Below are 27484 nucleotides of genomic sequence, written 5' to 3' on the forward strand. Positions count from 1 at the left end.
TTTCTTCTTTTCTGTAGCAGACTGTGGACGCTGTGTAATCTCATGTTAAAACAGCAATAAAATCTCACCATCTGGACAGCTCTTATCTCTTGCTCACATTCAGTACACACAAATGACGTGTTCATATCTGCAGGGACAGAGGTACAGAAAGACAGCCTGAGGAAGTGTAAATATGTTGTCAGGGAGCTCAGTTTTTACTGGATAACCCTGTTATCTCCCTGGAGTGTTTCTGTCTGTGTATTCCTGGGCCTTATTTCTCCAGGAGGAGCCTCAACACACCGTGACTCATGCTAAAAGGAGAGTGTGAGGTCTTTCTGGACAATATGCTGTTTGTGTGTGTCCTGGGTGGGCTGTCACAAGTTCAATGCTGGCTGTCTTTTACCTCAGACAGGTTGAGGCTGTTGTTGATCTCTGGCCTTGTTCCACTTTTTAAAGTTTATCTTTCCACAAAGGCTGCACTTCCATTTTTGACACTAAAAGTTATGTATTAAACTGACCTCCCTCCAGCACAGCAAGGCAGTTAAATATATCTTTTTAATCAATGTTTTGTACACCAAAAGTTAGGAAGCCGTTACGAATGCATTGTGTGTCTCTTGCGAGCATGGACTGTAAAGCCATACACAAGGACTAATCCCTCCTGAGAGAAGAGGGTCTGTATAACACAAAGGAGAGCTTAGTCAATGAACAGCAGATAATCTGGGACAGAAAGACGACTCATGTCAACAGTTCAGCACAGTGTCAGCGACATCAGACCACTCAAAAATCACTCGACTTCTTTTTTTCCATTTGTTACATTTGATGAACTTACTGCCAAAATCTCTCGCTGATATCAGTCTGCTTCTGTGCTGGATCACATAAAAATGGTTTTGTTTTTTGTGGGTTTTTTTTTAGGTTTTTTTGGTTACAGTTGAACTTGGTCACCTCCTTCCAATTACTAGCCAAAGGCTTGCCAGGAAATTTGTCAACTTCAGATAAATGGTGCCTTGAATAAGCTTTGAGAGCTGTTCTTGGACATGCCGAATGTTGACCCTGCCATGGAAAGGTGGCTTCTCCCTTCTCCAAGCCGCGCTCATCGTAGTGGCACCCTCTAATTATCCATCCCTAGAAGTAAAGGTCGGCGGTCCCAGTGAGGCATGACAGTACTGCGGATCAGTTCCTCAACCTTTGGGTTCAAACTCCTCTTTGAAGCCCTCTTCAGACATGGGATGCATAACTTTGCTGGCTTCATCAGTTTGTCAAAGTGACCTCAATCTCTCATTCAGACATCGGTCACTTTTCGGTTAATGTTCCTCATGGATTCATACAGACATACCCAGCACAGTGATGGAGTGAGCCACAGTCCTGGGATGTTTGTCTTACATGAGGGGTTGGCTACAACACCATCCACCAAGTGGTTCTTTTGTACTTACTTTGATGTTTTTTGGAGCACTATTAGTGCTGAAATGTGGAAAAAACCCTCCCCCAAACAGCTTCACACAACTCAAAGTATGCTGTTGTCTTGTGCATGCCTTTCTGTTCATGTGCTCAGATTGCACTCATTACAGAAATGTTACTAGATCCGACCGAGTGAGATTGCTGTCGCACCATTTACAGAGAACACGTTCAGTTGCTGTCAGATTACTGGAAAGGAGTGCATTTCTGAAAGGGGCATAAGTCAACATGTGCAGCACATTTAGATTTACTTATAATCTTTGGTTGTTCTATGTTGAGACACTGCTGGTGTCTGGCAGGTGCATGATGTCAAAGATCAGGTGAAATATGTGCTAACACGTCAAAACAAAGCCTGTAGGCAATCCATCACTGTTAGACGGGATTGTTGTCCGCCTAATTCATCACAGTCTCTCTCTCTCTCTCTCTCTCTCTCTCTCTCTCTCCCATTCTTTCTCTATGCCTCTCTGCCACACACAACTTCCCATCGACTGCTGTCCTAATTTTCTTACTTCAGTGCTGTATCCCTCTCATTCTCCAAAACACTGGAGTGCAAAGGTCAAAGTTCAAGTGCAGCTTTGAAGGACTGATTAGTTGATGCTTGTTATCCTCAGTCACACATCTGCATTCTTTATTCATGTTCTTGGACTGCCATCTATTGTGTCTTATATTATGGCTGGTATGATGTCAGAAATACTGAGGTTGATGCGCTTGAATGTGAAATGTTTTCCTAGGCTTCAGCAGAGGACAACTTGATTTCTTTTTTGGTTTTGGAAGACTTTTCCTCTCATGAAAGAGACCTCCACACTTGTGACTGACTGATAGGGAATCCCAGCTCTTTAATATTCTCCCTCAAATCACCTGGTTCACTGCTCATTAACGAGCCAAGGTTCACACAAGTTATGGTGTTAACGGTGGTGAAACTGCCTGGGAAGGGGTCTAAAGACTGCAATATAAGTACCTGGTAAGTGGTGTCATGGACCCCTCCTCTGTTTGAAAATGGCTGTTCCAGTTTAACACAGATGCTGTGCGGCATTCCTTATAGCATTGGACTGGACTGCAGATACAACATTGCTCAGCTTGCGTTTGGGTGTTTTATCCTTGAGGTGAGTCAGTTTACATCTAAAAGTGTTGCCGAGTCTTAAACGCACCAAAAAGTTGTGTTTTGAGAACTCAACTCCTTGAGACTTGTGTCATTAGTAGGTTGTGAGTCAAGTGAGTCAGGTGAGAAAAAATATCTTGGATTTTTCAACAGTCAGAACTGAAGAAGAATAAGAGATAAGAGATGAAACACCTTCAACAACCAAAAAGAAGTCCAGTTGTCTTCAGCTGAAGCATTTAGAATAACCATGACATGGATGGCTATCATTGAATGACTGGACTTTTAACTGAATGATTTATTGTTTTAGAATCACTTCAAAATCTCTTCAGTCTCATTCTCAGAGGTCAGGTTTCTTTGCTTCTGTACACCAACGTATCGTTGATGACTGAGAGGAAAAATTAGAACTATTAAACAAGATATTACACACACAAGGAAGTGTTTCTCACAGTTGTATATTTCTTCTTTGGTCCTGGAGGGTGTTTCTGAAAACAAAGATTTTAATATTTATCGCAAGTTCCCCATTTTTAATATCATCTCAGCTGGTTAACACTGTTATGGGCACTGTTCCCTCTAAGCTGTGCCCGTGTGCAGTTGCGCACTCCTGACACAGTCTCAGCGCACAGAAAATCTGCGCTGCGCACAAAAAAAATCCAACCTAAATTGAAAATAAAATAAATTCATAACAATTCATTCTGTGCTATTTTTCAATGTGAGTCAGTGAGTGACCGGTGACTGGCTGCTCCAGCCAGTGATGTAATTCACATTGTATTTACGCAGCTAATCAACGTCATTTACAGACGTCCTTATGTGCAGCCACCTTAGCCAGCTGCTACAGCGCGCTATCGTATCTAGTCTTCTATATATATCCATGCTTCTCTGTGCCCGGTTCTATGGTCCTGCCGCGGGTTGCCTGGTTACAGACGCTGCTGCGCACTGCTCTGCGTGTTTAAAAATGTCTACACCCGTAACTCCACCACGTCCAAAGAAGCAAAAACGTTTGAGTGGGAAGACTGGAACCCCTGGCAATGGGTACAAGAAAAACTGTGTTTTCTGTTGCTCATGGACTGGCTGAAGTAAGGCAGCATCAGGAGACCAACATGTAAGAAACATGAGAACAGAGAGAACCCAACCAGCAGGTCACAGTTTATCATCATCTAATCATCTCCGGAAGTCGATGTGGTAAGGAACATCATGATGAGATTAGCTGGATTTCCTACAGTATATGTTTGTGAATTTACCACATTATGCTTATAATCATGCTGATGTGGCCGTAGACTCTACAGTATTTTAGTGACTCAATAAATTCCTAAGTTTTATTTAAATGCTTTTTAGTTTTCAATAAACATTTATTTAATAGCTTATATGTGATCAATAAATGGCCTTTGCCTGTCTAAAGAAAAACTCACTCAAAACTCAAATAAATAAATAAATATGTGCATACACACATAAATGAGTTAATACATTAACTGTTTTAAGATAAGATTTAGATATCAATGAAAAAATAGCTGTAGAGAATTTCTTTGTCCAGTATTCTGCATTCAGTTGTCAGAATGTTTTTGCAGAATCCAGTATTACACACTGGTTGGCCATTGCATTTTATTTCATTAATATGGTTTTACTGTTTAAAATGATGCCACATATTTTCAGACATAACCTGTTATCATAAAAGACTGCAAAATTCTTAGTTCCGTGTTAATAAAGCACTTAAAGCTTTACGTATGGCTAAATGCTTTTTTCAAAATTAAATAAACTACTCCTTGGGCAGTTGTGGCCCCAAGTTCAGTAAAGTTGGAAAGATATTCACAGATTCAGACTTCCAGCATCAATAACTCATTAGATATAGGTTGTCAAAACATAAACGATGCCTCTTTCCCATCGCTGTAAGACACAGGATGTGCTATAAGCCCAGTTATATGAAAAGTAGCTGTCTTTCAAGCTGAAATAACAGAAATAACACGAGTGTCTATGGCGTGAACAGGGACCGTCTGCAACAGCAAAGAGAGACTAAAATATTCAATAACTTCACTCTTATACACTGTAGTGTCACCAAAATCAATGCAGCCTTCAACTGGTTCCTCCTGACAAAGTGTTTTAACAGAAATGTAAATGCTGTAATTTGGTTCTTTTAACAAACATGTAACTTGGATGGATGGCATGCTGGCGTGACCACAGTGACACGTCTGATGTTGCTCACAGTGGTCCAAGGGTCTGCTCAGTGAGTTTGTGTGTTTGCTCAGACTCATGAAAAATTAGAGAGAACATTGGTTATGGCTGTGTAATTTTCTAATAATTATTAGAGAGGCTTCTGTAGAACCAATATGAATTTGCACCCTAATCATATCTAAGTAAAGCATAATTTCTAAAGGATTTCTTCCAATAGAATTTTTATTCTTGTTGTTTGTCTAATTGACTCTTGACACATTACACACTTTCACATGTATAAATGTACAACTAAACAAACGTCTGTCTATTTAACACAGGAACTTTGGTGAAATTACCAGTAGAATTTCTATTAAATCAATTTGCAGCGATCGAAAAACTTAGAGTTTATGTTTGGAAATTATCTAGTGGTGATTACAAAATGTGCATGAGGCCGGAGTTGGCAACCGTGTTGCAGATGCAGCATCATACACTCGGTGGAAGGAATCTAAGTTTGATGTCGTGAAAGGGCCGAACATTTTTCTCTCTCCAAAGACCCACTGAGTGCTGTCAGCACTACATGAAGGTCCCTTTATGGGATATAATCTAACAAACACTATGGGGAGTTACAAGTTCCTGGACAGGTGGCTGCAGGTCACTGAATCTAAACCATGGCTGAGGCCTGGTTATTACCTGGTAACAAGGCCTGAGACCCAGCAACTGGCAGACTGACTGATTTGTAAGAAAACAATAATGTTAACCTTGATAGGAATCAGAGCTATCCAGTCCTGTATTTACAGTACTTGTAAAAAAAATACACTTTGTGATGCACACAGCAATTTCAATAAAAGTTTGTGCTGTTGAGGTCTTACATTATATGAAAGAGATGTTAGAAAGTCTTCAAAGGTGTTGAATTTAACTTCAGGATTCCTGCACATGATCAGTACAGACTTTCAAATGATGAAGGTCTAGATTCTGATACACTGAAATACTCCATCCATCCATCCATCCATCCATCCGTCCATCCATCCATCATCTATACACCTCTTAATCCTCATTAAGGTCGTGGGGGGCTGGAGTCTATCCCAGCTGACTTGGATCAAAGGCTGGGGACACCTGGACAGGTAACAGTCTGTCACAGGGCTACATATAGAGACAAACTGGAATACTCCCATATAGCTGGAAAAAAGTTACGTAAGGGCTTAAGAGAATCTGTGCAAAAAAATGTGTAAATTATCTCAAGACTGCCAGTTGAAAAACTGAATAAAGGTTTGGAAAGAAGAGAGCTCACCAGTCCTCTGTTGGTCAGGTTGTCTATTTTTTTAAGTAAGCGTAAAAAAAAAAAACAATGTCTGAATATGCTGTATCAGTTTGTGTCATTATTGTAAGCTGTCCTATTGAGTTCATTTTAATGCATTGTTAAGTGAGTTTCTCATAGGTTCAGTATTTGGCACAGTTGCCTCATCTACACACGCGGACAAAATTGTTGGTACCCCTCAGTTAAAGAAGGAAAAACCCACAATTCTCACTGAAATCACTTGAAACTCACAAAAGTAACAATAAATAAAAATTTATTGAAAATTAAATAATCAAAAACAGCCATCACTTTTGAATTGTTGATTAACATAATTATTTAAAAAAACAAACTAATGAAACAGGCCTGGACAAAAATGATGGTACCTCTATAAAAGATTGAAAACTATTTGACCAGAGTGACATGATTAACTCAGGTGTGTCATTTAATTGACATCACAGGTGTTTCCAAACTCATAGTCAGTCTGCCTATTTAAAGGGAGACAAGTAGTCACCCTGCTGTTTGGTGAAAAGGTGTGTACCACACTGAACATGGACAACAGAAAGCGAAGGAGAGAATTGTCCCAGGACATCCGAAAAAAATGATATACAAACATCTTAAAGGTAAAGGCTATAAGACCATCTCTAAACAGCTTGAAGTTCCTGTGACAACAGTGGCTCATATTATTCAGAAGTTCAAGACCCACGGGACAGTAGCCAACCTCCCTGGACGTGGCCGCAAGAGGAAAATTGATGACAAATTGAAGAGACGGATCGTTGGAATTGTATCCAAAGAGCCCAGAGCAACCTCCAAAGAAATTAAAGGTGAACTCCAAGGCCAAGGTACATCAGTGTCAGATCGCACCATTCGTCGTTGTTTGAGCCAAAGTGGACTTCATGGGAGATGACCAAGGAGGACACCACTGCTGAAAAAAACTCATAAAAAAGCCAGACTGGAATTTGCAAAAATGCATGTTGACAAGCCACAAAGCTTCTGGGAGAATGTCCTTTGGACAGATGAGACCAAACTGGAGCTTTTTGGTAAGGCACATCAACTCTATGTTCATAGACTCAAAAACCAAGCATACGAAGAAAAGAACACTGTCCCTACGGTGAAACATGGAGGAGGCTCAGTAATGTTTTGGGGCTGCTTTGCTGCATCTGGCACAGGGTGTCTTGAAAGTGTGCAAGGTACGATGAAATCTGAAGACTATCAAGGCATTCTGGAGAGAAATGTGCTGCCTAGTGTCAGAAAGCTTGGTCTCAGTCGCAGGTCATGGGTCTTCCAACAGGACAACGATCCAAAACACACAGCCAAAAACACCCAAGAATGGCTGAGAGAAAAGCGTTGGACTATTCTAAAGTGGCCTTCTATGAGCCCAGATCTGAATCCCATTGAACATATGTGGAAGGAGCTGAAACATGCCATTTGGAGAAGACACCCATCAAACCTGAGACAACTGGAGCTGTTTGCTCATGAGGAGTGGGCCAAAATACCTGTTGACAGCTGCAGAACGCTCATTGACAAATACAGAAATCGTTTAATTGCAGTGATTGCCTCAAAAGGTTGTGCAACAAAATATTAAGTTATGGGTACCATCATTTTTGTCCAGCCCTATTTCATTAGTTTGTTTTTTTAAATAATTATGTTAATCAACAATTCAAAAGTGATGGCTGATTTTGATTATTTAATTTTCAATAAATTTTTATTTATTGTTACTTTTGTGAGTTTCAAGTGATTTCAGTGAGAATTGTGGGTTTTTCCTTCTTTAACTGAGGGGTACCAACAATTTTGTCCACGTGTGTAGCTTCAGCCTCTCTACGGTTTTCTGTGCTCGTCTCTCACGTGTTGCTCTGACCTCTGCCTCCATGTGCTTCTGCAGACACTTCTGAAGGATCCTCTCTACATTGGACTGAGGCATAAGAGAGTGCGAGGCCAGGCCTACGACGACCTGCTGGATGAATTTATGAAGGCTGTATCAGACAGGTACGATCGCATTGACCTTCCATTCATCATTTGCCCACTTCCTCTCTGCTGTCTGCTATGGTCATTTCAGGCAAGACAGTGCACGGTTTTCTTCTTAAAAGAAATATGTTAAGCAGTTTAGCATAGTCAGTGCACGCAGTGCATGCAGCCAAAATTTGTGGGATTCAGAGGTCTGGAACTTAAGTCACCACTTATTCAGTTTTACCCTCTTTGAACTTCTTTGAAGTTTTGGTTGCTAAGAAATAATAATGAAAACTGCACTTACCGGCCGAATGGTGAAATTAGCTTACTGAAAAGTGGTCAGAGCCTTGGTAGCCATTAGAGCTATTAATTTAATTGGCATGGTTTCCTTCAGACAAATCACCAAGAGACAAGCAACGGTTTGGAGGAAGACTGAACTGTAGGTAGACTTCTATTTTGAAACTGACCACAATGAAATGAGCACTTATTAATCCACAGAAATGGAGCTCATTAATTTTTTTCAGGTATGATAGGGGAGCTTCTTTGTTGGTTGTACACAGAATAATTAGAAATGTGCTTAGGGAATGGGGCTGAGCCTGTAACCAGAGATGGCTACAGGTGTTCTACAAATTATTCCATCAATTAAGGAAGGAATCGGAAAAGAAAATTTCGTACTTTATTAAAATGCAATAGTAAATGTCCAAAAGAGAAAATGAGACAGAAATTTAAAAATGAATAAATAATTAGGTTTGTTTTAGGAAACATATTGTTTTTAATTGCTTAAATTTTGTACCACCACAACTAGACCAAGAGCAGGGATACTAAAACTGACCACACCTGTGACAAAATATCTGTTGTTAGCAGCAATTTGATACTGTTAGACCAGACTAGAAGAGGTCTGAAGTGAACTTGCTTAGCACTGTGTCAGACAGATCTGACCTGTATTTATGTTATTGCTAATAGTTACGTCAGCTTCAGTCAGTCAGTTGCTTGCTGTTGACAGAATCTGAAGGCTTCCGTACTCAACTCTGCACTTTACCAGCCTTCATCCCACATCATTTTGATTTATGTTAAATTCATAAGTCAATATTACCTTCTGTAGGACTCAGGTCTTGGATACTTTATGCTGCAGTGCTGAAGCAGTGACATTGGGCTGTTGCATTTGGATAGTTTGGTTTTAAAGTGGACACTGTACAAAGTTTTTTTTCAGCAAAAAACATCCTGACCTTTGGACTCTTTCTGAGGCTTTCTGTGGCCTCTCTCCTCTCTTCAACCTTTGCTATTTTCTGTCTTTTTCTTCATTTTGCAATTCAAGCACAGTGAAACTGTAAATAGTTATAATGAAAGTTCAGTGAAAATATTTTGCATTGAACTTGAATTGTGAGAGACCTATTGTTATTTGAAGAACATGTTTTATTTTCTCTATTTACTCCAGTAGTCCAGTCCAGAGAAAGCATCTGATCACTTCATCCTCAATCAAAGGGAATGCGCATTTCCTTGTTAGCGGTTAGCTTTGACCTCTTTGACTAGGAGACAGTGGAAGGCATTTAATGTTCCATATTGTCACTTATTTGGTTTGCATGGACTGATCTGAACTTCTTCCCACTTTTCTGAGGTGAATTTAGGAGAGACTCATTGCTTCTTGTTGGGGCTAGTGTTTACCTCAGACCTGCTTTTGTAAACCTTTGCTTAGCATGCATACCCACATGTCTGTGTCGGTGTGCCATGGAGCCATCACAGCCACACACACACACATGGGCCTGGTTAGGCCTCGTTCTAACCCAGAGACTGGAGTCCAGAAGGAGAAGTCTGGGTCTGGTCCCCCTCCAGCTGGCAACAGGAAGCCATGACTCTAATAACCGGGTAGCTTCTCAACTACAGGGAACAGCGATGCTTTTTCCCAGAAGGAGCCAGATTGGCGGAAAATGAATAATTATGGGCTCAGAGACTCAATGAATGATTACAGCTCTGCAGTCGTTTAAGTAATATTCATGTTTAGTTTTCTAAGAAACTAAACTTTTACTAAAATACACCCAGGATGACTCATCATCAATGAGAAGAAAGTCTGGAGAGATTCGTTAATCCACCATTTAAAAATACTTCTTCGTTAAAGGCACACAGTTAGTGATGCAACACAATGTTTGATTTCAGGCCAGACTTCCATCTCAAAGAGAGAATCAGCTGCTGGTGAACGATCAGTCTTCAAACAGAAATGAAAGAAATCATCACATTGTCTAAGAACACAACGACATCACCTCTAAAACAACAAGCCAAGGCTCTGCTGTGGGTTTGAAACCTTGAGCTTTAATTTTCACTCATTTTGTCACATTTAAATTTTTATTTATTTTTGTTGGCGTGTGCCGATTTCTCTGTAAGAATTCCACTACACAATGTGAGGGTTATAAACTTCCTTTTATACACTGTTCAGGGCTCACTGAACAGGGTACTTTTGTCTTATTTGCATATAAATGACTGTTGTGCAGACGAGCTGGACTGTGATTTAAATTAACTTCCCAGGTGCATGTCAGAAAACTACATAGTGTGAAAGTAAAAGTAGTTCAACATTCTGAGAACCATATATGAATGTCACAGTATTTGAAAATTAAAGATCCATCCATCCATCCATCCTCTATACACCGCTTTATCCTCACTAGAGTCATGGGGGGTGCTGGAGTCTATCCCAGCTGACTCAGGCGAAGGCAGGGGACACCCTGGACAGGTCACCAGTCTGTCACAGGAAAATTAACGATACATTTAAGGAATTAAACTCCATTACTTTTTTGTTTGTACATCTCAGATCAACCATATTTTACAGTGGGGATCGAAAGTTTGGGCCCCCCAGGTAAAAAAATTGTAGTAATGTGCATAAAGAAGCCAAGGAAAGAAGGAAAAATCTCCAAAATGCATCAAATTACAGATGAGACATTCTTATATTATGTTAAAAAAGTTAGATTTTATTTCCATCATTTACACTTTCAAAATAACAGAAAACACAATAATGGCATCTGCAAAAGTTTGGGCACCCTGCAGAGTTAATACCCCCTTTGGAAAGCTGAGACCTGACACTGTCATGGATTGTTCACAGTCATCATCTGGAAAGACCAGGTAATGTCAGTCTCAAAGGTTTTCAATGCCCAGACTCATCTGACCTTTCCCCAACAATCAGCACCATGGGTTCTTCTAAGCAGCTGTCTAGAACACTGAAACTGAACATAGTTGACGCTCACAAAGCAGGAGACGGCTATAACAGTGGTTCTCAACCCTGTTCCTCAGGACCCCATGTCCTGCATGTTTTAGATGCGTCCCTGCTCCAACACACCTGATTCAAATGATCAGCTCGTTATCAAGCCTCTGCAGAAGCCTGACAACGAGCTGATCATTTGAATCAGGTGTGTTGGAGCAGGGAAGCATCTAAAACATGCAGGACATGGGGTCCTGAGGAACAGGATTGAGAACCACTGGGCTATAAGATAGCAAAGCGTTTTCAGATGCTAATATCCTCTGTGTGGAATCTAAGTAGTAAATGGCAGTCATCAGGAACAGCGGAAGTTAAAGCAAGATCTGGAAGACCAAGAAAAATATCAGACAGAACAGCTGGCAGGATTGTGAGACAAGCAAGTGAAAACCCACGTTTGACTGCATGATCCCTCCAGAAAGATCTGGCAGACACTGGAGTTGTGCTGCACTATTCCACTATATAGAGGCCACAGTTCCAGGACGAAGAGGGAGATTTGCACGGAATGACTCATGGAAGAGTCATCAGAAGAAAACCTCTTCTACGTCCTCACCGCAGAAATCAGCGTTTGACGTTTGGAAATGAACATATAGACAAGCCTGATGCATTTTGGAAACGAGTTCTGTGGACTGATGAGGTTAAAGTAGAACTTTTTAGCTGGAATGAGCAAAGGTACGTTTAGAGAAGATAGGGCACAGAATTGAATGAAAAGAACCTCTGTCCAGCAGTAAACATGGGGGTGGATCAGTCATGCTTTGGGGTTGTATTGCAGCCAGTGGCACAGGGAACATTTCACGAATAGAAGGAAAAATGGATTCAATAAAATTTCAGCAAATTTTGGACGCTAGCTTGATGCCATCTGTGAAAAAGCTGAAGTTAAAGAGAGGATGGCTTCTACTAATGGATAATGATCCTAAACACACCTCAAAGTCCACAGTGGATTATATCAAGAGGTGTAAACTAAAGGTTCTGCCACGGCCTTCACAACCTCCTGACCTAAACATAAGTGAAAATCTATGGATAGACCTTAAAAGAGCAATGCGTGACAGACAGCCCAGAAATCTCAAAGAACTGGAAGACTTTTGTAAGGAAGAATGGGTGAAGACACCTCAAAGAAGAACTGAAAGACTCTTAGGTGGCTACAAAACGTGTTTACGAGCTGTGATACTTGCCAAAGGGGGCAGTACAAGGTATTAACTCTGCAGGGTGCCCAAACTTTTGCAGATGCCATTATTGTGTTTTCTGTTATTTTGAAAGTGTAAATGATGGAAATAAAATCTAACTTTTTTTGACATATTATAAGAATGTCTCATCTGTAATTTGATGCATTTTGGAGATTTTTCCTTCTTTCCTTGGCTTCTTTATGCACATTACTACAAATTTTTACCTGGGGTGCCCAAACTTTTGATCTCCACTGTAAGAACTTAAAACATCAGTGGGTCATTGTGATGCAGCCATTTTTACATAATAATAAACACACAAAAATGAAAAAGGAAAGAAAACGCAACAACCAACCTAAACCAAACAATTCCCAGCTGGGTATAGGACTGAACTCTGTCCAAAAGTAACTGTTCAGTTTTGGAATCATCACTCAGCAAGTTGTCAGTACTCCAGATAAAACTACCAAAATGCACAACATTTTTTATACTTTTGTTTTACAAAATGACAATATTCAAATGTCTCTAATTGGCTGTGATTTTACTGTAACAGTCAAAACACTCAAATGTGGCATGCTCACAGAAGGGTGAGGTGTTTACTGGAGTATACAAGTATAAAATAAAAAAACATCTATTAAATCCATTGTTAAAGCTGGCGTTACAATCTTAGTTTTAAAAATTGCACAGTATAACATTACATTTCTCTGTTTTTGGCAACACTGAGCACACAGCCATGATAAAGTTTTTTTTAAATTAATTGCCACTAGAAAGAAGTGACTGGGGGTTTGATGATTGAGTTTATTGTGAACTCTACATGGTGGTGTATTTACCTGCTTAGTGCGAGCAGAGAAATTGCAGATTCTGGCTGTGCAAGAAGGCCAAATAAAATTCTACTCAACCGTAGTGTGAGTTTATACTTATGGTCTTATTCACACTTATTCACATTCACACATCTAAATTATAATAATTCACTTCCTCATGAAATTGTGGGCTACACAGTGGTGCAGTGGTTCGTACTGTCGCCTTGCAGCTAGAAGATCCCCGGTTCGTGTCTCGGCCTTCCTGGGATCTTTCTGCATGGAGTCTCCATGTTCTCCTGTACATTTGTGGCTTTTCTCCAGGTTCTCCAGCTTCCTCCCACAGTCCACAAACATGCTGAGGTTAACTGGTGATTCTAAACTGTCTGTAGGTGTGAATGTGAGTGTGATTGTTTGTCTGTATGTGTAGCCCTGTGACAGACTGTTACCTGTCCAGGTGTCCCCTGTCTTCATCCTCAGTCAGCTGGGATAGACTTCAGCCCCTAACGACCCTGATGGGGATTAAGTGATGTATAGACAATAGATGGATGGATAAAACTGGCCCATTGTCTTCCCAGACTTCAAGGCTAATCTTGTTAGCATGTTGGTGCACTGCCCAAAGTCTCCATGGAGTGCAAGTGCATCATCATAAATAGACTTGTAATGATAATTTATTGTATATCCCTAGTTCTGTACAGATGCAGTGTACACTATTGTTCAAAAGTTTGGATTCAGATAGACAATTTCATGTTTTCCAGTAAAACTCCCACTTTTATCCATGTGCTAACATAACTGCACAAGGGTTTTCTAACCATCAATGAGCCTTTCAACACCATTAGCTAACACAATGTAGCATTAGAACACAGGAGTGATGGTTGCTGGAAATGTTCCTCTGTACCCCTATGGAGATATTCCATTAGAAATCAGACGTTTACAGCTACAATAGTCATTTATCACATTAACTATGTCTGCACTGGATTTCTGATTAATTTAAAGTGATATTAATTTTTTAAAAAACAGTTTTTCTTTCAAAAATAAGGACATTTTTCAAACGGTAGTGTACATGCTGCACTGATAGGATAAATTTGACAGATGGTAAACATAGTCCCAAGTTTAAAATATACTGAAAATGCTGTCATTGATTATTTATTTCATACTAATGTGAATACCTTAGTTACAAAATAGTAATGTAAAAGACACATAACAAATCCATTTTGTTTTCTAGTATCCACACTAATCAACAGAAGTCAAACCATGTTGCTAATCTATTAGCATTATAATAACCAAACAAAGAAAAATTATTTTTCCTTTCTTAATCTTGACACTTCCTGTTTCAACCTTTATGCATGCAACATTTCTGCCTGTAGTTTGTGTTTTTAGTTGACAGACGTTGTGTCGATCTCTTCGTCTTGGCAAGACCTTAAACAACTTCAAGTCATGCACTGCCAAGCTGTTCCTTTGAAAAAACTAAATTAGAATTGTTCAGTGTTTTATGGCAAATCCCATAAAAATCACATAAAACAACAGTGTGTTTGTCCTTCACTAATTTCTGTCTCCTCACCCAGTTTATGTAGCTCACTCACTAGCCCTCTGGTTCCCTCCTCTTTACACATGTGTTCCAGAGATGTAGCTGTATTATTTTTTAAAACATTGGATGTACTTTGTAGCACACATCACTCAAACAGGAGTACACAGTGCATTTTTTGGAGACCATTTTAAGCTGTAGACACTTTAGGCTCTCCTGTTTTAAATCAAGTTAAAACATGCTGTAGTGCAATGAAGGAATGTGACAACCAGTGCATTGATGGGTTCACTGGTGTGTTTTTAGCAGTTTTTGGGTGACGATAGTGATTTTTGTCTACACAGGAAGTCTTTATAAAGAGGTGGTTTGCCATTGGTCAGTTTGGTCTATAAAGGGAATTGCTAATATTCAGAAAAATGTAAAATATCACCATTTTTACCTTAAACATTGTAGATTTTTGGCATGTTAAAGTACATTTTGGTGTTCAAAATATGCTGCACATATACTTGCAGACACATAATTCACTCAGAAACATTTGGCATCGTGCTGTCAGCTGCTCGTGTTGTGTAAGGTTGTACAATGTTTGACAGGTCAGGCTGTCAGAGTAGCATGCAATGAATGCCCTCAACTATTTTAAACTTTTGGCACTAAGAGAATCAGGATCAGGCCGATGGATGGATGGATGGATGGATGAATGGATGAATGGATGAAAGAAATGACAGAGGAGAGGAGGAAAGAATGCAGAACGTGTCTTTCTTTAATGACGGCTCGGGGATTTGAGAAATAATGTGTGCTGAGAGATGCTGCCTCTCTGGAGAGTGTGTGTGTGTGTGTGTGTGTGTGTGGGGGGGGGGGGGGGGGGGGCGGCGGCTGGGGATTTATTTATTAAGTCCTCAGCCATGAAGCCCCCGTAGGGACAGAGGTAACACACAGCCTGTGTGTGTGTGTGTGTGTGTGTGTGTGTGTGTGTGTGTACATAAACACACACATATATGCACACAGGTTGGACAGCTGTGTTTGGACAGAGCACCCTTGTCTGTGACCTTTTTTTGCTGAGGTCCTCCTGTTTCTCTGCGGTCCTCATGAATACAATCCAACCAAAAGAATCTCTTCATACCTTCAGCTCTGCTGTCAGTCTCCCTCCTTCAGGGCTGGAGGTATATTTGACATCCACCTATTTCCTCTTAGCTGGAGATTCAGGTTTCATCAAGTCACAGATGAAGCCAGATTGTGTTTCCTGAAGGAGCTGGGTCACTTGTTCATTTCCCAGACATAACACCAAACATCTGAGTGATCCCCCACATGGGAAAGTGTCTCTTTTCTCATGTCTCAAGCATTGATGAAAATATTTAAAGCATTTACTCTCATTATATGGGACTGGTTTAGCAATAAGTGAAAGAGACTCTGTCAGGACTGCTCTAGAAGACAATAAGTCAAAGTTTTTTTCTTCCACTGGCAGTATTTTTTGGTGCACATCATAAATCACAGCAAAATAAAAGTGTTAGGCACAACGGGGCTGTGTGTTGTCCTACCAGAGTGGCTCGAATGGCTTCAACAGTCCCGTGGTAGGAAAGGTTACACTGCTGTCTTGTCTGCCGGTCTGGTTATTTTTCTCTTTCTGGAAGTCCCCAGTGTTCAAATCGATCAAAACACCTTCTTTCATATGGTAATTTATATTGTGTGAGTGAATAAAGAGAGACTGGCTTTCAGACAAAGCTCACACTAATACGCAACCTTCAAATGGACTCTGAAAATCTGTTTTCTCAGTCAGGGTTTTTACCATGAAAGAGTGTGGCCTTGCACAAACAGAACAAATTCTCTTCAAAGTTAGAAAAGTTTGGTTATTTCTCATGAGAGGTTTCTGTCTGTCTGTCTGTTTTTTCTTTTTACTGGCCCCATGTGGGTGCGACTCAGTCAGAATTTTAAAAAGTGATCACTTCTGAACACTAATGAAGATTTGTCAGTATTTAAAGGGTGATGACGCCGTCAGTCTGCTAGGATTCTGTCTTCCAGCATGTTTAAAAACGCAGCAGAAGAATAAAGGCGTAGGATGCCACGTCATGTCTGAAATGGGAAAAGAAGGGTGACTGACTTAACAATCATGCATCACTGTACATTTGTAGCTGCTGATTATTTTTTTACTTTTCTTTTAGTAAGAGGAAGTGTAACATTCAATTGATCACAGCAGTAAGTGAACCCTCATGATTCAGTTAGTCCATACAAGCACTGCACACACAGTTAGTGGCTTAAGAGGCGCCGTTTAAACAGGTTATGATTGTTTCTGTGACTTTTGTGGGATTTAAATATGCTTCTATGAAGGAAGTAAGACTGAAGTAGCTGTACTCAGTGTAGCATGAAGAGACATAGATGTGACTGTCAGAACCAACCAGCCAGAGGAAGCTACTGTCAGACTGTCTGTGCTAACATTATCACAGCTTTATGTGAAAGAGCCTGATGCTGCTGTTAGCCAGCGCTAAACCAGTTAGTGCAGCCGTCTTGTGCATAATGTCAAAAATAAAGGGTGAAGTAATTTGATCAAACTGAACTTCATTTCAAAGCAGACAGATTCAAGCTCATTTTGAACAGAAAATAAATCCGAAAAGGATGTTTTGACTAGGCCTGCATGCAATGAAGCAAATCTGATTTATAATAACATATAAAGTAAGCAATGAAAATATGACCTGCAATAAACAAACAAAGGTGTTTCAGCTGCACATTCCCTCTGCCTCCTGTCTTCTGCTTTAATTGATACACTGCAAGCATTTCATAGTCACTGAATGAAGAAAATAACTACATTGTTTCAAACATGCTTTTTAATAAGTTGCACATAATTGTCACCTAAAAAATGTTTTAAAAAATCTACTCTCTTTAAAACAAATTCTTGTAAATTCAACAAAAACATTTCTTTACATTTTCCTCATTCTTCTGTTCTTCCCATCCAGCATAGCTAAACTCAGAGTCAGGACCAAACTGATACCAGTTATTGTGATGGTAGCTCAGATTTTATCTGACAGCTCCGATGGTTTGAATGCATAGCATGTATAAGGAAAATGATTTTTCATACACAACTGTTCAAAAGTTTGGGGTCAGCCGGATTATTCCGCCTGTTCTCACCTGTTCTCTCAGACTGTTTTCCCACCAGGCTCTTGGTCTCAGAGCTCTCTAAACACACACTGCTGTTGACAAAGCACCGGACAAAGAGAGTGAAAGTGATCTCACTGCCAAATGTAGATGGCAGGGTTTCAGTCTGTAATTCTTTTTAATAGCAGCTATGACATGTGGAACAAAGTCTCTGTTTTACATAACACAGATAAGTCTAAAGTTTCAAGACTTCCCATCTAGCCCTGAACTTAGTGAAAGTTTTCCCAGCCAGTGACTTAGATTCTACATTTTTATTGTTTATCAGCAATAGGAGGGTTAGAAAAATGTGGCCATAAAAGCCCACACCGGATGGCTTCGGACACATTCTGATCCCACTGTTCCATCAAGTACACTCCACTTAATAACTGTACACTTTAATGAGTTTGCCCTCCCAGTTGTAAACATAGTGAGTTATTGTAAAAGAGAATTAGGTTTCTAGAGCGTTTTAGCCCACACAGTCTATGAATAGTTAAGATTTAAAACTGCGCCGTCTTCTGACTAACTTTTTGCCACCTTCACTGTCTCTAGCTTCTTTTTTGCATCTTTGTTCTGTATTTTCTTCTCTGCTGTTTAGTTTTACAACACTGTATATTTTAGTGTGTGTTTGCAATGCATCTAGTTGTAGTGTGTAAATGAAGATAATTCATCAGTTCATTCATTGATTCAGCCCATAAATGTCTGTGTGTCTGAAATTCCAGCAGTTTTGGCTGACTTTGGTGCTTCCTGAGGTCGCCTCTCCGATGAGGATGTCCCCTGTGTGGACAGTCAATGATGGGTTTTGTTGTCAGTTTTGTTGGCCAGGTCTCCTATCCAAAAAATATTTTAATCTTAAGAGACTTCCTGGTTAAAGGAATGAATAGCTTTGTAAATATAAAAATAAAAATTCTCCACCATCATGCTCCCGTGTTTTGATGTGAAAGTGAGTGACTGTCAAATATACACATGATGCCGATTGCAAGTTGTTAATGAAGACAGTTTCATTGGAGTCGACATTTATATGACCTAATAAAGTAGCCACTGGAGTAATTAAGTAGTTGGCTGTTTGGCTAGCAGCTATTGGCTCTATCTGAAGTGTTACTAATAGAGTTGAATGAATGACTTACACTACAGTTCAAAAGTTTGGGGTCATCCAGACAATTCCATGTTTTCCATGAAAACTCCCACTTTTATCCATGAGCTAACATAACTGAACAAGGGTTTTCTGATCATCAATGAGCCTTTCAGCACCATTAGCTAACACAATGTAGCATTAGAACACAGGAGTGATGGTTGCTGGAAATGTTCCTCTGTACCCCTATGGAGATATTCCATTAAAAATCAGCTGTTTACAGCTACAATAGTCATTTAGCACATTAACTATGTCTACACTGGATTTATCATTCATTTAATGTTATCTTTATTGAAAAAAATAGCTTTTCTTTCAAAAATGAGGACATTTCTCAGTGACCCCAACCTTTTGAACAGAAATGTATTTCATTTATTTACATTGGATTTGCAATAGAAGTTCAAGCATCTGCACTTTTTTATTGCAATCTCAGTGTGTTTTGTGCACTTAAAATCTCTGCATCTTCCCGTTCTGCTGCTCTGATATTAATGCACTTTTCACAGCTCCACACAGTCAGGAATATGGTCACAGCTTTTCATCTCTGGGGTGTGCCCTGACTTGCTTCTGTTACTGCCCTTCATACTGGAGCACAGACACAAAAGCAAATCCTGCTTCTTTGTGTCCAGTTTTTTGTGCGTTCTTTTTTTTTTCTGGCATAGAGGTGCATTGTCAGATTTTGGCGTTCCATTCAGAGGGTTGTCAAGGAAAGAACGCAGACTTCCAAGCAGAATAGGGACACTGAACACAAATAACCTCCAACGGGAGCTTTGTTCTAGGCAAAGCACACACACATATTGTCAAAAACACTCCCCCACTATCTTTATTGGTGCAGGCCACGGAACGAAAGAGCTTTCTGCAGTGGGGAGATGATCCCTTCTTTCTGCAATGCCACAACCACAGTGTCACTCTATAGTTTACGGTCAGCGGATGCCCATAAATATGGATGTGTTCACAGCTCAGTCCTACTCAGAAGCATGTCAAATGTCCCAGAAGATCTTTCTTCTCGTCTGGTTTTAAAAAATCAATTCAGTGTTTTTCAGGCCACATAATCCTCTCTTTTGACTGTATGGTGAGAGTTGTAGTTGCAGCATGTCAGCATGACTTTGATCTTCCAGGAGACTAAAGTCCCAGATCCACTTCTTTGGAATATTTGCACGACCAGCTTGGTTCCATGAACTGGTGTGACCTCCAGTAGTGACTTGAACCAAACCATGCCAGAAGGTGCTGCACTGGTGATGGGGTAAAGCCACATCCATCCTCGCCTGTCTCCTGTCTCCTAAAGCCCAAACACAATGAAAAGTTTATAGCTCCCTTCTTGGCCTCATTACTCCTCCTCTTTGCACAGGCCCTCAGTGCTTCAGTGCCGCTCACTGCTTGATAGAAAACACATTTCTCTCCTCAACACCACTGCAGAGCTGGCAGTAAGTCAGCCACGCTGTCAGTCTCTGTATTAAGAATCTGTGTCTCGCAGTGTGGCAGACGGAAGAATAAACAGTGACCCAGCGATGGCACTCGCTCATCAGGACGTTAAGTTTTATTACAGCTGAACTCAGGTCGCTTCTCATCCTGTACTTTCTTTCCTGTTGCTTTGCTTCCGCTCAGCTTCACCCTCCTTCTTGGAGAAAATCTAAGCAGTTTAGCAGTGACTGTAACAAGTGGGAAATGCTTTAGAGAGTTGTCCAATAACAGTGCAAACAAGGATCGTTTTCCTTATGAGGTCTGAGGTGGGGTTTTATGAAAAGGCAGAAAAAGAAACAGAAAAAAGAGAAAGTTATTAGACAGTGAAATGGCTGGCTGTGGAGAACAATTTCATGAGAAGGGATTTAAAAGCGTGGGTCTCTTCAGCATGTCTCACTGTTTCTCTGTTGCCTGACGAGGCTGCAGGTGTCGAGGTCGTTTCAGTCTATTTGCTTGGCCTGTCCCCAGTTTTCTTCTTTACTCACTTACTGAAACATGAAACGTGTTTTTAATGCAGGATTCAGAAGGTCTCGGCCTATCGTTCCATTTTTCATAGATGTGAAATAGACCTAATAAATGTACCTAATCTTAGTTCACATCACTCAAAGAACTTTAGTGCAGTTCACCCACATATGCTGCTGAATCTACAGAAACTACAGAATTTTAATAGTAACTTCAAAGACTCACGTCACGTTGTAGCAAAGTGAATTCCATGTTTACAACTTCTGACTTTTCATGTCATTGGACAGCTCAGGGTAGCAGCTGCCAGCTTTCTCGTGGTGCGGCTCGTTCTCACTTTTTGTAGAGCGTTTAACAAATGAAGCTGTACAACTTATTCTCTCCAGTGATGCCAGCTGTTTGTCTGTGTGACGAAGCATCGACAAGGAAAAGTATTTTGAATTTGCACTCAAACTTAATCGTAGTTAGAGTTTACATAGAGCTCCGTCTCCACACCCATTATTCTGTAGCAACAGAGATCAGAAGAAAAGCGAAGATCTGGAGCTTTGTAATGATGCATGTCAAATATGTGTGCATACCAAAGTAATGATGTTATAGAGACAGATCAAACTGTGCAAAGAATTGTCTTAAATCTAATTTCATCACCCTGTTTTTACAGTCCTGCTTCTTGGTTGAATAAGTGTTTTACTCCTGTAGCGGCTCCAGAACACGAGTAACGTGAAAATAAACACAAAATGGTCTATTTGTTTTTCATGGTAGTGATAAAAACACAGCTACTGTATATATATATGTGTATATATATATATACATATATATATATATATATATATGCATACATACATTTGATTTAGGTCTTGGGTCCTTGAAAGATGCCAGAGAGAAAAAAACTGCAACTCACACAGACACGTGTGACACTTTATCAGAAATGGTGCTTTTAGCAAAACACTGCGAATCAACTAAAGTATTGGTAAAACAGGTTTTAGTTTAGTTTGTATCTTTAGTGTATTTCTAATGGGAATATATCACAGTACTTTTTTAGTAGTACCGGTGTACTCCTTGCTGGATAGACAGAAGAATAAAGATGCCTGCTTTAGTGTTCTGCTGTCTGAAATCCTGAACCTGCTCCAGTTTCCATTGTAAACTAATTATGTGACCTGCAGGCTCAGGATGAGGGACAGGACAGCAGAAGGGGCATGAGGTGATTGGAAAAGCCATAAAACAAAAGTTGATTTTCTTTGAAGATGGGCAGTGAATTGGATTTCAGTAAATATTACAAAATGACTAAGGTAGATATTTTGCAGTGACAGCTGTGGCAGAAGTCTCCAGTAATTTACAGTATTTTCCGTGCTTTGGCTTTGTCATCCTGAAAACCCTCAGCAGGTCATTCTTTCCTTTTCCTACAGATTAAAATTCATTTTTTCTCATCTGAGACACAGCAGCAGCCGCCTCTGTGCAAACATCCAGTGAATTCCTGAACAAAAGCACCTGAACTTTCTGTTTTGTAGCTGCTAAATCTAATTTGCAGACTCATAACGCTGCTGCTGCTGGACGATGTTTTTGTAGCAGCTTTTTGCTCCTGTGTGGCTGTACTGGTTGTATGTGTCAGGTGGTCTGAGCAGCATCTTGTAAAACGGGGCGCTGCTGGTTTTACTGGGTGGCCTCTGTGTGCTCCTCCCTCAGATTTGACTTTTTTGTGATTCTGCTCCTTTATTAGATGTTTGGCCTCCCTCATTGAAGCTCATTATGAGCTGCTGTCGTAAAGTTGGAGAAACAGGTGTCAGTTTGTCAGATAACTAAGAAATAAAAAAGTGGGCACAGTTCAGTGGCTTTCATTTGCTTTTTTTTACTTCATGTGGAACAAAAGACATATTTCTTCCTATTTCCAGTGAGCTTTTCATGTTTAAAACCTGAATTTCATTCATTGTTGTAACGTTGTGCTCATCAGTCAGCTGTAGTATAGTAGGAGAGCACCCCCACCTGGACTGAGATGGTGTTTTTGAAAGCAGTCTGCTCTCCCTCAGCATTAAGTCGATTAGCTTTGTTTTCTCCCTTTAAATGCAGCTTTTGTGTTTCCAGGTATGGAATGGACTGTCTGATTCAGTTTGAAGACTTTGCAAATGTTAACGCTTTCCGTCTGCTGACTAAGTACCGCAACCAGTACTGCACATTCAACGATGACATTCAAGGTAAACTCACACAGAAACAGAAACACACACGTGCAAACTGACACAAATATGTGACATTTCATCAGTGTAGCCGATAAGAAGCAGAAAAACAAATAGAAGTAGAGCAGAGAGCCTGACGGTCTTCTTTACACCAAACACACTTCCTTGAGACTGTGATAAACATTGTTTTCATGTGTTTCATTTCATTTTCTTGATAAGATTCAATACACAATAAAATCTCTGTATGTGTGGTCTTTGCATATCTGGACAACCTTTAAGCTGATCCACTTCAAACTTGGGGGGCATAGACTCATTACTGGAGACCCACGGACGTTCAGTGACAAGTTTGAAGGAGATCAGATGAACAGGAGCTACTTTTGGGGTCTTTTTGTTGTCTTTTTTTGGGTCTGGGGAGCCTGCATTGTTGTTCACTATCATTAGAGTCAACAAAGACTTACTTTTTCCTCTGGCATGTGGTGGAACAGGAGAATTTGAATGATCCTTTCTTTTAAAAACACAAATCAATAGTTTAAGTGTCACCAAATGGCCAAACAATAACACGAGTGCTTAAATACACAAGTCTGTCTCACTTACACACTTACAGGCACATATGCTTGCTGATAAATGATTATGAATTAATTTTTCAAAAGTACAGAAAGATTTATAAGTCACCCTGGTGTTTCCTTTTATCAAATTTAGTATCATTGCCTCCAAAAAGGGTCCCAGAATGCGACTAAATAGTCACATCCTGCATTTGCTTGGACATGTTTAACTTTATTTAGTTCACATCAAATGAGTGTCATGAGGTCACGTCAGTAAGCTTTGTGACTGCATTGTAGATTCATGTTGCCCTCTTAGGAAGCATAAAGGCTGCTCTAGCCTTTCTAAGTGTGTATCAGCACCAGACAGCACAGTTTTTTTTAGTTTTTGCATTTATTTTGACTGAATATAAGTGACTCTGCCACAAAATATTAAAATATTAGTTTCCTTAACATATGCCTGTCATTTTCAGCTCACATATTCTGTATTTGTCCTACTGTTTTCTAGTCTTTAGCCACTCTTGAGTGTGCAAGACAGCTTTGTTCTTAAGAACCCTGTGGAGAATGTCATTAAAAGTCGCTTTAAGTGGTAAACATGGCTCTGTCCTCAGGTACCGCTGCTGTGGCAGTAGCTGGACTCCTGGCTGCCCTCCGCATCACAAAAAGCAAAATGTGCGACCATACCATTGTGTTCCAAGGGGCAGGGGAGGTAGGTGGAGTGTTCTTTCATTCATACTTACTATGGGGGTAAATAAAGCAGATGCAGACTACACTGTGTTAAACAAGAGTGCATTTTACTGCTTACAGGGTCGTTTTTTATTTGGAAGAGGAGGAACGTTTTTTAAAAACTTTTCAATGTTGTACAATCTCACTTTAAAGAAGAGGCTCAGAAGATGAATTTTAAACTAAGCCTGGCTTAAGATGGTGTGAACGTGTAATGAAGTGACTCCTCTTTTACCCTCCCTGTGGTCTTACCTCCAGGCAGCGATGGGGATTGCCGAGCTGATCACGATGGCCATGGAGAAAGAAGGACTGGCTAAAGACGAATGTTTGAAAAAAATCTGGATGGTCGATTCCAAAGGTCTCATTGTGAAGGTATCTTACTAAACACACATGGATAAACACATGTACACATGCAGGTAAGAATACGGCAATCTGAGCTTTGTAGATGTCCAGAATGAATGATGAAGTAGAGTAGAAACAAGGCAGAAAAAAAGCAGCGCACCGTAAACACGAACATGCTTTGTCCAGCATTTGAGTGTTAATATCTGTGATCTTTCTGTAGGGCCGAGACCACCTGACCCATGAGAAGGAGAGGTTTGCTCACGATCATCCACACATGAAGAAACTGGAGGATGTGATCCAGGAACTGAAACCTACAGCTATCATCGGTACAACGTGGTCTTCCATAGACGACGCTGATGGATTTGCAGACTTAAATGAGACTTTAATGTTAAATGGAAAATGCAGAAGATGATCCACAGAATTTCACTGTGTTAACACGACGAGAAACTCTTCTAAAGAAGCAATGTAGAAATGAAATATGTGGCCCACTCATGGTTTTCTATCTCAGGTGTGGCGGCTGTTGCTGGAGCCTTCTCCGAGCAAATCATCAGGGACATGGCCTCGTTCAACGAACGCCCGATCATCTTCGCCCTCAGCAACCCGACCAGCAAGGCCGAATGTACCGCTGAGCAGTGCTACACACTCACAGAGGTACAGCTGCATTCCAGGTCATGACTGTGAAGGATTTTATTGCTCATGTCTAATGAAAACATGAGCTATAAACTTCACTAAACCTCCCTGTGCTGCAGGGGCGTGGCATCTTTGCCAGCGGCAGCCCATTCGACCCCGTCACCCTGCCTGATGGGAGGACGTTCTACCCCGGTCAGGGCAACAACGCCTACATCTTCCCCGGTGTGGGTTTGGGCATCACTGCATGTGCGATACAACACGTTACTGAGGAGGTCTTCCTTACTGCAGCAGAGGTGAAGCATACAGCGTATACGCACCTTCCTCTACTTTTTTATGCTGTTTTTACTGCAAATGTAAGAACTTGAAGGCTACCTGATTCCTTTGGTTCGAAATCTGAAGAAAAAAAGACCTACGCCACCGTCCCAAAGTTTGGGGTCATTCAGGAAATTTCCTGTTTTCCATGTAAACTCCCACTTTTATCCATGTGCTAACATAACTGCACAAGGGTTTTCTAATCATCAATGAGCCTTTCAGCACCATTAGCTAACACAATGTAGCATTAGAACACAGGAGTGATGGTTGCTGGAAATGTTCCTCTGTACCCCTATGGAGATATTCCATTAAAAATCAGCCGTTTACAGCTACAATAGTCATTTACCACATTAACTATGTCTACACTGGATTTCTTTATTCATTTAATGTTATGTTCATTGAAAAAAAAAACTGCTGTTCTTTCAGAAATAAGGACATTTCTAAGTGACTCTACATGTAGTGTATATAGATGTTTTGTATTATAGAAAGAATGTTATAATTCTAAGTCTTTTAGCTATTTACTGCATATCATGTGGCATCATAGAAGCATATTACATTACCTGCTTTTATATATTACAATAGTAAATTTCTATATTTTTGCTTGACATGCAGCAAATCATGCCGTGTGTCAGAATCAAACCCTGGTCACTGTTCATGCTTCACCAGGTCATCTACAGGGGTACACCTGTGCAAGTTTTTTATCAACATTAGCTCCAAGGCACTGATAAAATGAAGAACAAAACATTCTGAGAGTAATCTGACTTCCACAGCTTTCCTCAGCTTGTTACTTCCATGTGTTCTCTACTGCAACATGAGCTCTTTGTTCTCTGTTCATCAGGCTCTTGCTCACCTGGTGACAGAGAAGGACCTGGCAGAGGGAAGGCTGTACCCTCCTCTCAGCTCCATCAGGGACGTTTCCCTCAAACTGGCCGTCAAGGTGACAACTGAGTGCACAGTATCACTATCCAGCAGCTCATCACATCTGAGTACTGTTAGACAGAGGATTAAGAAACTCTATTTTCCATATCCTGTGTGTTACAGATCATGGAGTACGCCTACGAGCACAACATGGCCACGCTTCGCCCCGAGCCGTCCGACAAACAAGCGCACATTCATTCACTCTGCTACAGCACCGACTACGATGAGTTTGTTGTTGACTCGTACCGCTGGCCAGAGGACAGTATGATGGTGCAGTCATGCAAACTTTAATGCACTGGACAGAGAGACAGAGTGAGACCTGGAGAGGCGACTCAACGACTGACATCCAATGTCATCACAAGGCATGATGTTGGAATAAAAAAGAATCTAGAATTTTCTCTTTAATATTGCTGTGAAATAAATGGTAACAACACACGTAGAGTTATCTTCCTTTCTAGTAGTTTAAGCATAGCAGGTAAAAAAAATGTAAAAAACAGAATTTAAAAGATTTTACAGTTTAAAAACAGTGACAGGAGATAAACTTGTAAATTAGGAGACACAGAGTAAAACAGACGGTTGTTATCACATCATTTTACAACAACATATCCAAAGAACGCGTCTCACGTACTGTAATAGGAAGTTACTTAATGAATGTGTCCACTACCATCCAAAAAGCGCTTTGTCAAATAAAAATGATTTTGATTAATATTTTCCATGTGTGATTGTTGCATCTGTTCTAAATAACAACAAGGACACACTGAGTATTAGACTTTGGATTTTAGATGTTTTCTGAAGCAGCCTCTGTTGAGTTTCTCACAGAATCCTTATACCAAAGACACACTGTAGTATCTTTCTGTATTTTTGGACAGAACGCATAGATTAATAACTTGGTCTTCCAGTGATTTGCCTTGTTAGTGTTTATACCTCATCTTTTGTTTGCTTTACACTGAATATCTTGAGAATATGACAGCAAGGTGATTCTGAAATGTGTCTCATGGTGCTGTGGCTCCCTCCACAGATCTGTTGCTGTCATTGCAGGACACTTTGGCGTTTTATTTAGTATGGTTTTAA

The 27484-nt window shown here is 40.3% G+C and overlaps 1 protein-coding gene across 1 annotated transcript in view; it reads left to right on the top strand.

Moving 5' to 3' along the window:
• Nucleotides 1–27121, top strand: part of me1 (malic enzyme 1, NADP(+)-dependent, cytosolic) — a 108557-nt gene extending 81436 nt beyond the window's left edge. The window contains exons 6-14 of the mRNA XM_022204918.2: nucleotides 7846–7949; nucleotides 22861–22970; nucleotides 24100–24197; nucleotides 24470–24583; nucleotides 24774–24879; nucleotides 25062–25204; nucleotides 25303–25476; nucleotides 26334–26432; nucleotides 26537–27121. Of these exons, the coding sequence (XP_022060610.1) occupies nucleotides 7846–7949; nucleotides 22861–22970; nucleotides 24100–24197; nucleotides 24470–24583; nucleotides 24774–24879; nucleotides 25062–25204; nucleotides 25303–25476; nucleotides 26334–26432; nucleotides 26537–26704 (1116 nt within the window). The 3' untranslated portion in view covers nucleotides 26705–27121. The remainder of the gene's footprint in view (nucleotides 1–7845; nucleotides 7950–22860; nucleotides 22971–24099; nucleotides 24198–24469; nucleotides 24584–24773; nucleotides 24880–25061; nucleotides 25205–25302; nucleotides 25477–26333; nucleotides 26433–26536) is intronic.
• The last annotated feature ends 363 nt before the right edge of the window (nucleotides 27122–27484 follow it).

This window comes from Acanthochromis polyacanthus, chromosome 12 (genome assembly GCF_021347895.1).
Source record: "Acanthochromis polyacanthus isolate Apoly-LR-REF ecotype Palm Island chromosome 12, KAUST_Apoly_ChrSc, whole genome shotgun sequence".
NCBI lineage: Eukaryota > Metazoa > Chordata > Actinopteri > Pomacentridae > Acanthochromis > Acanthochromis polyacanthus.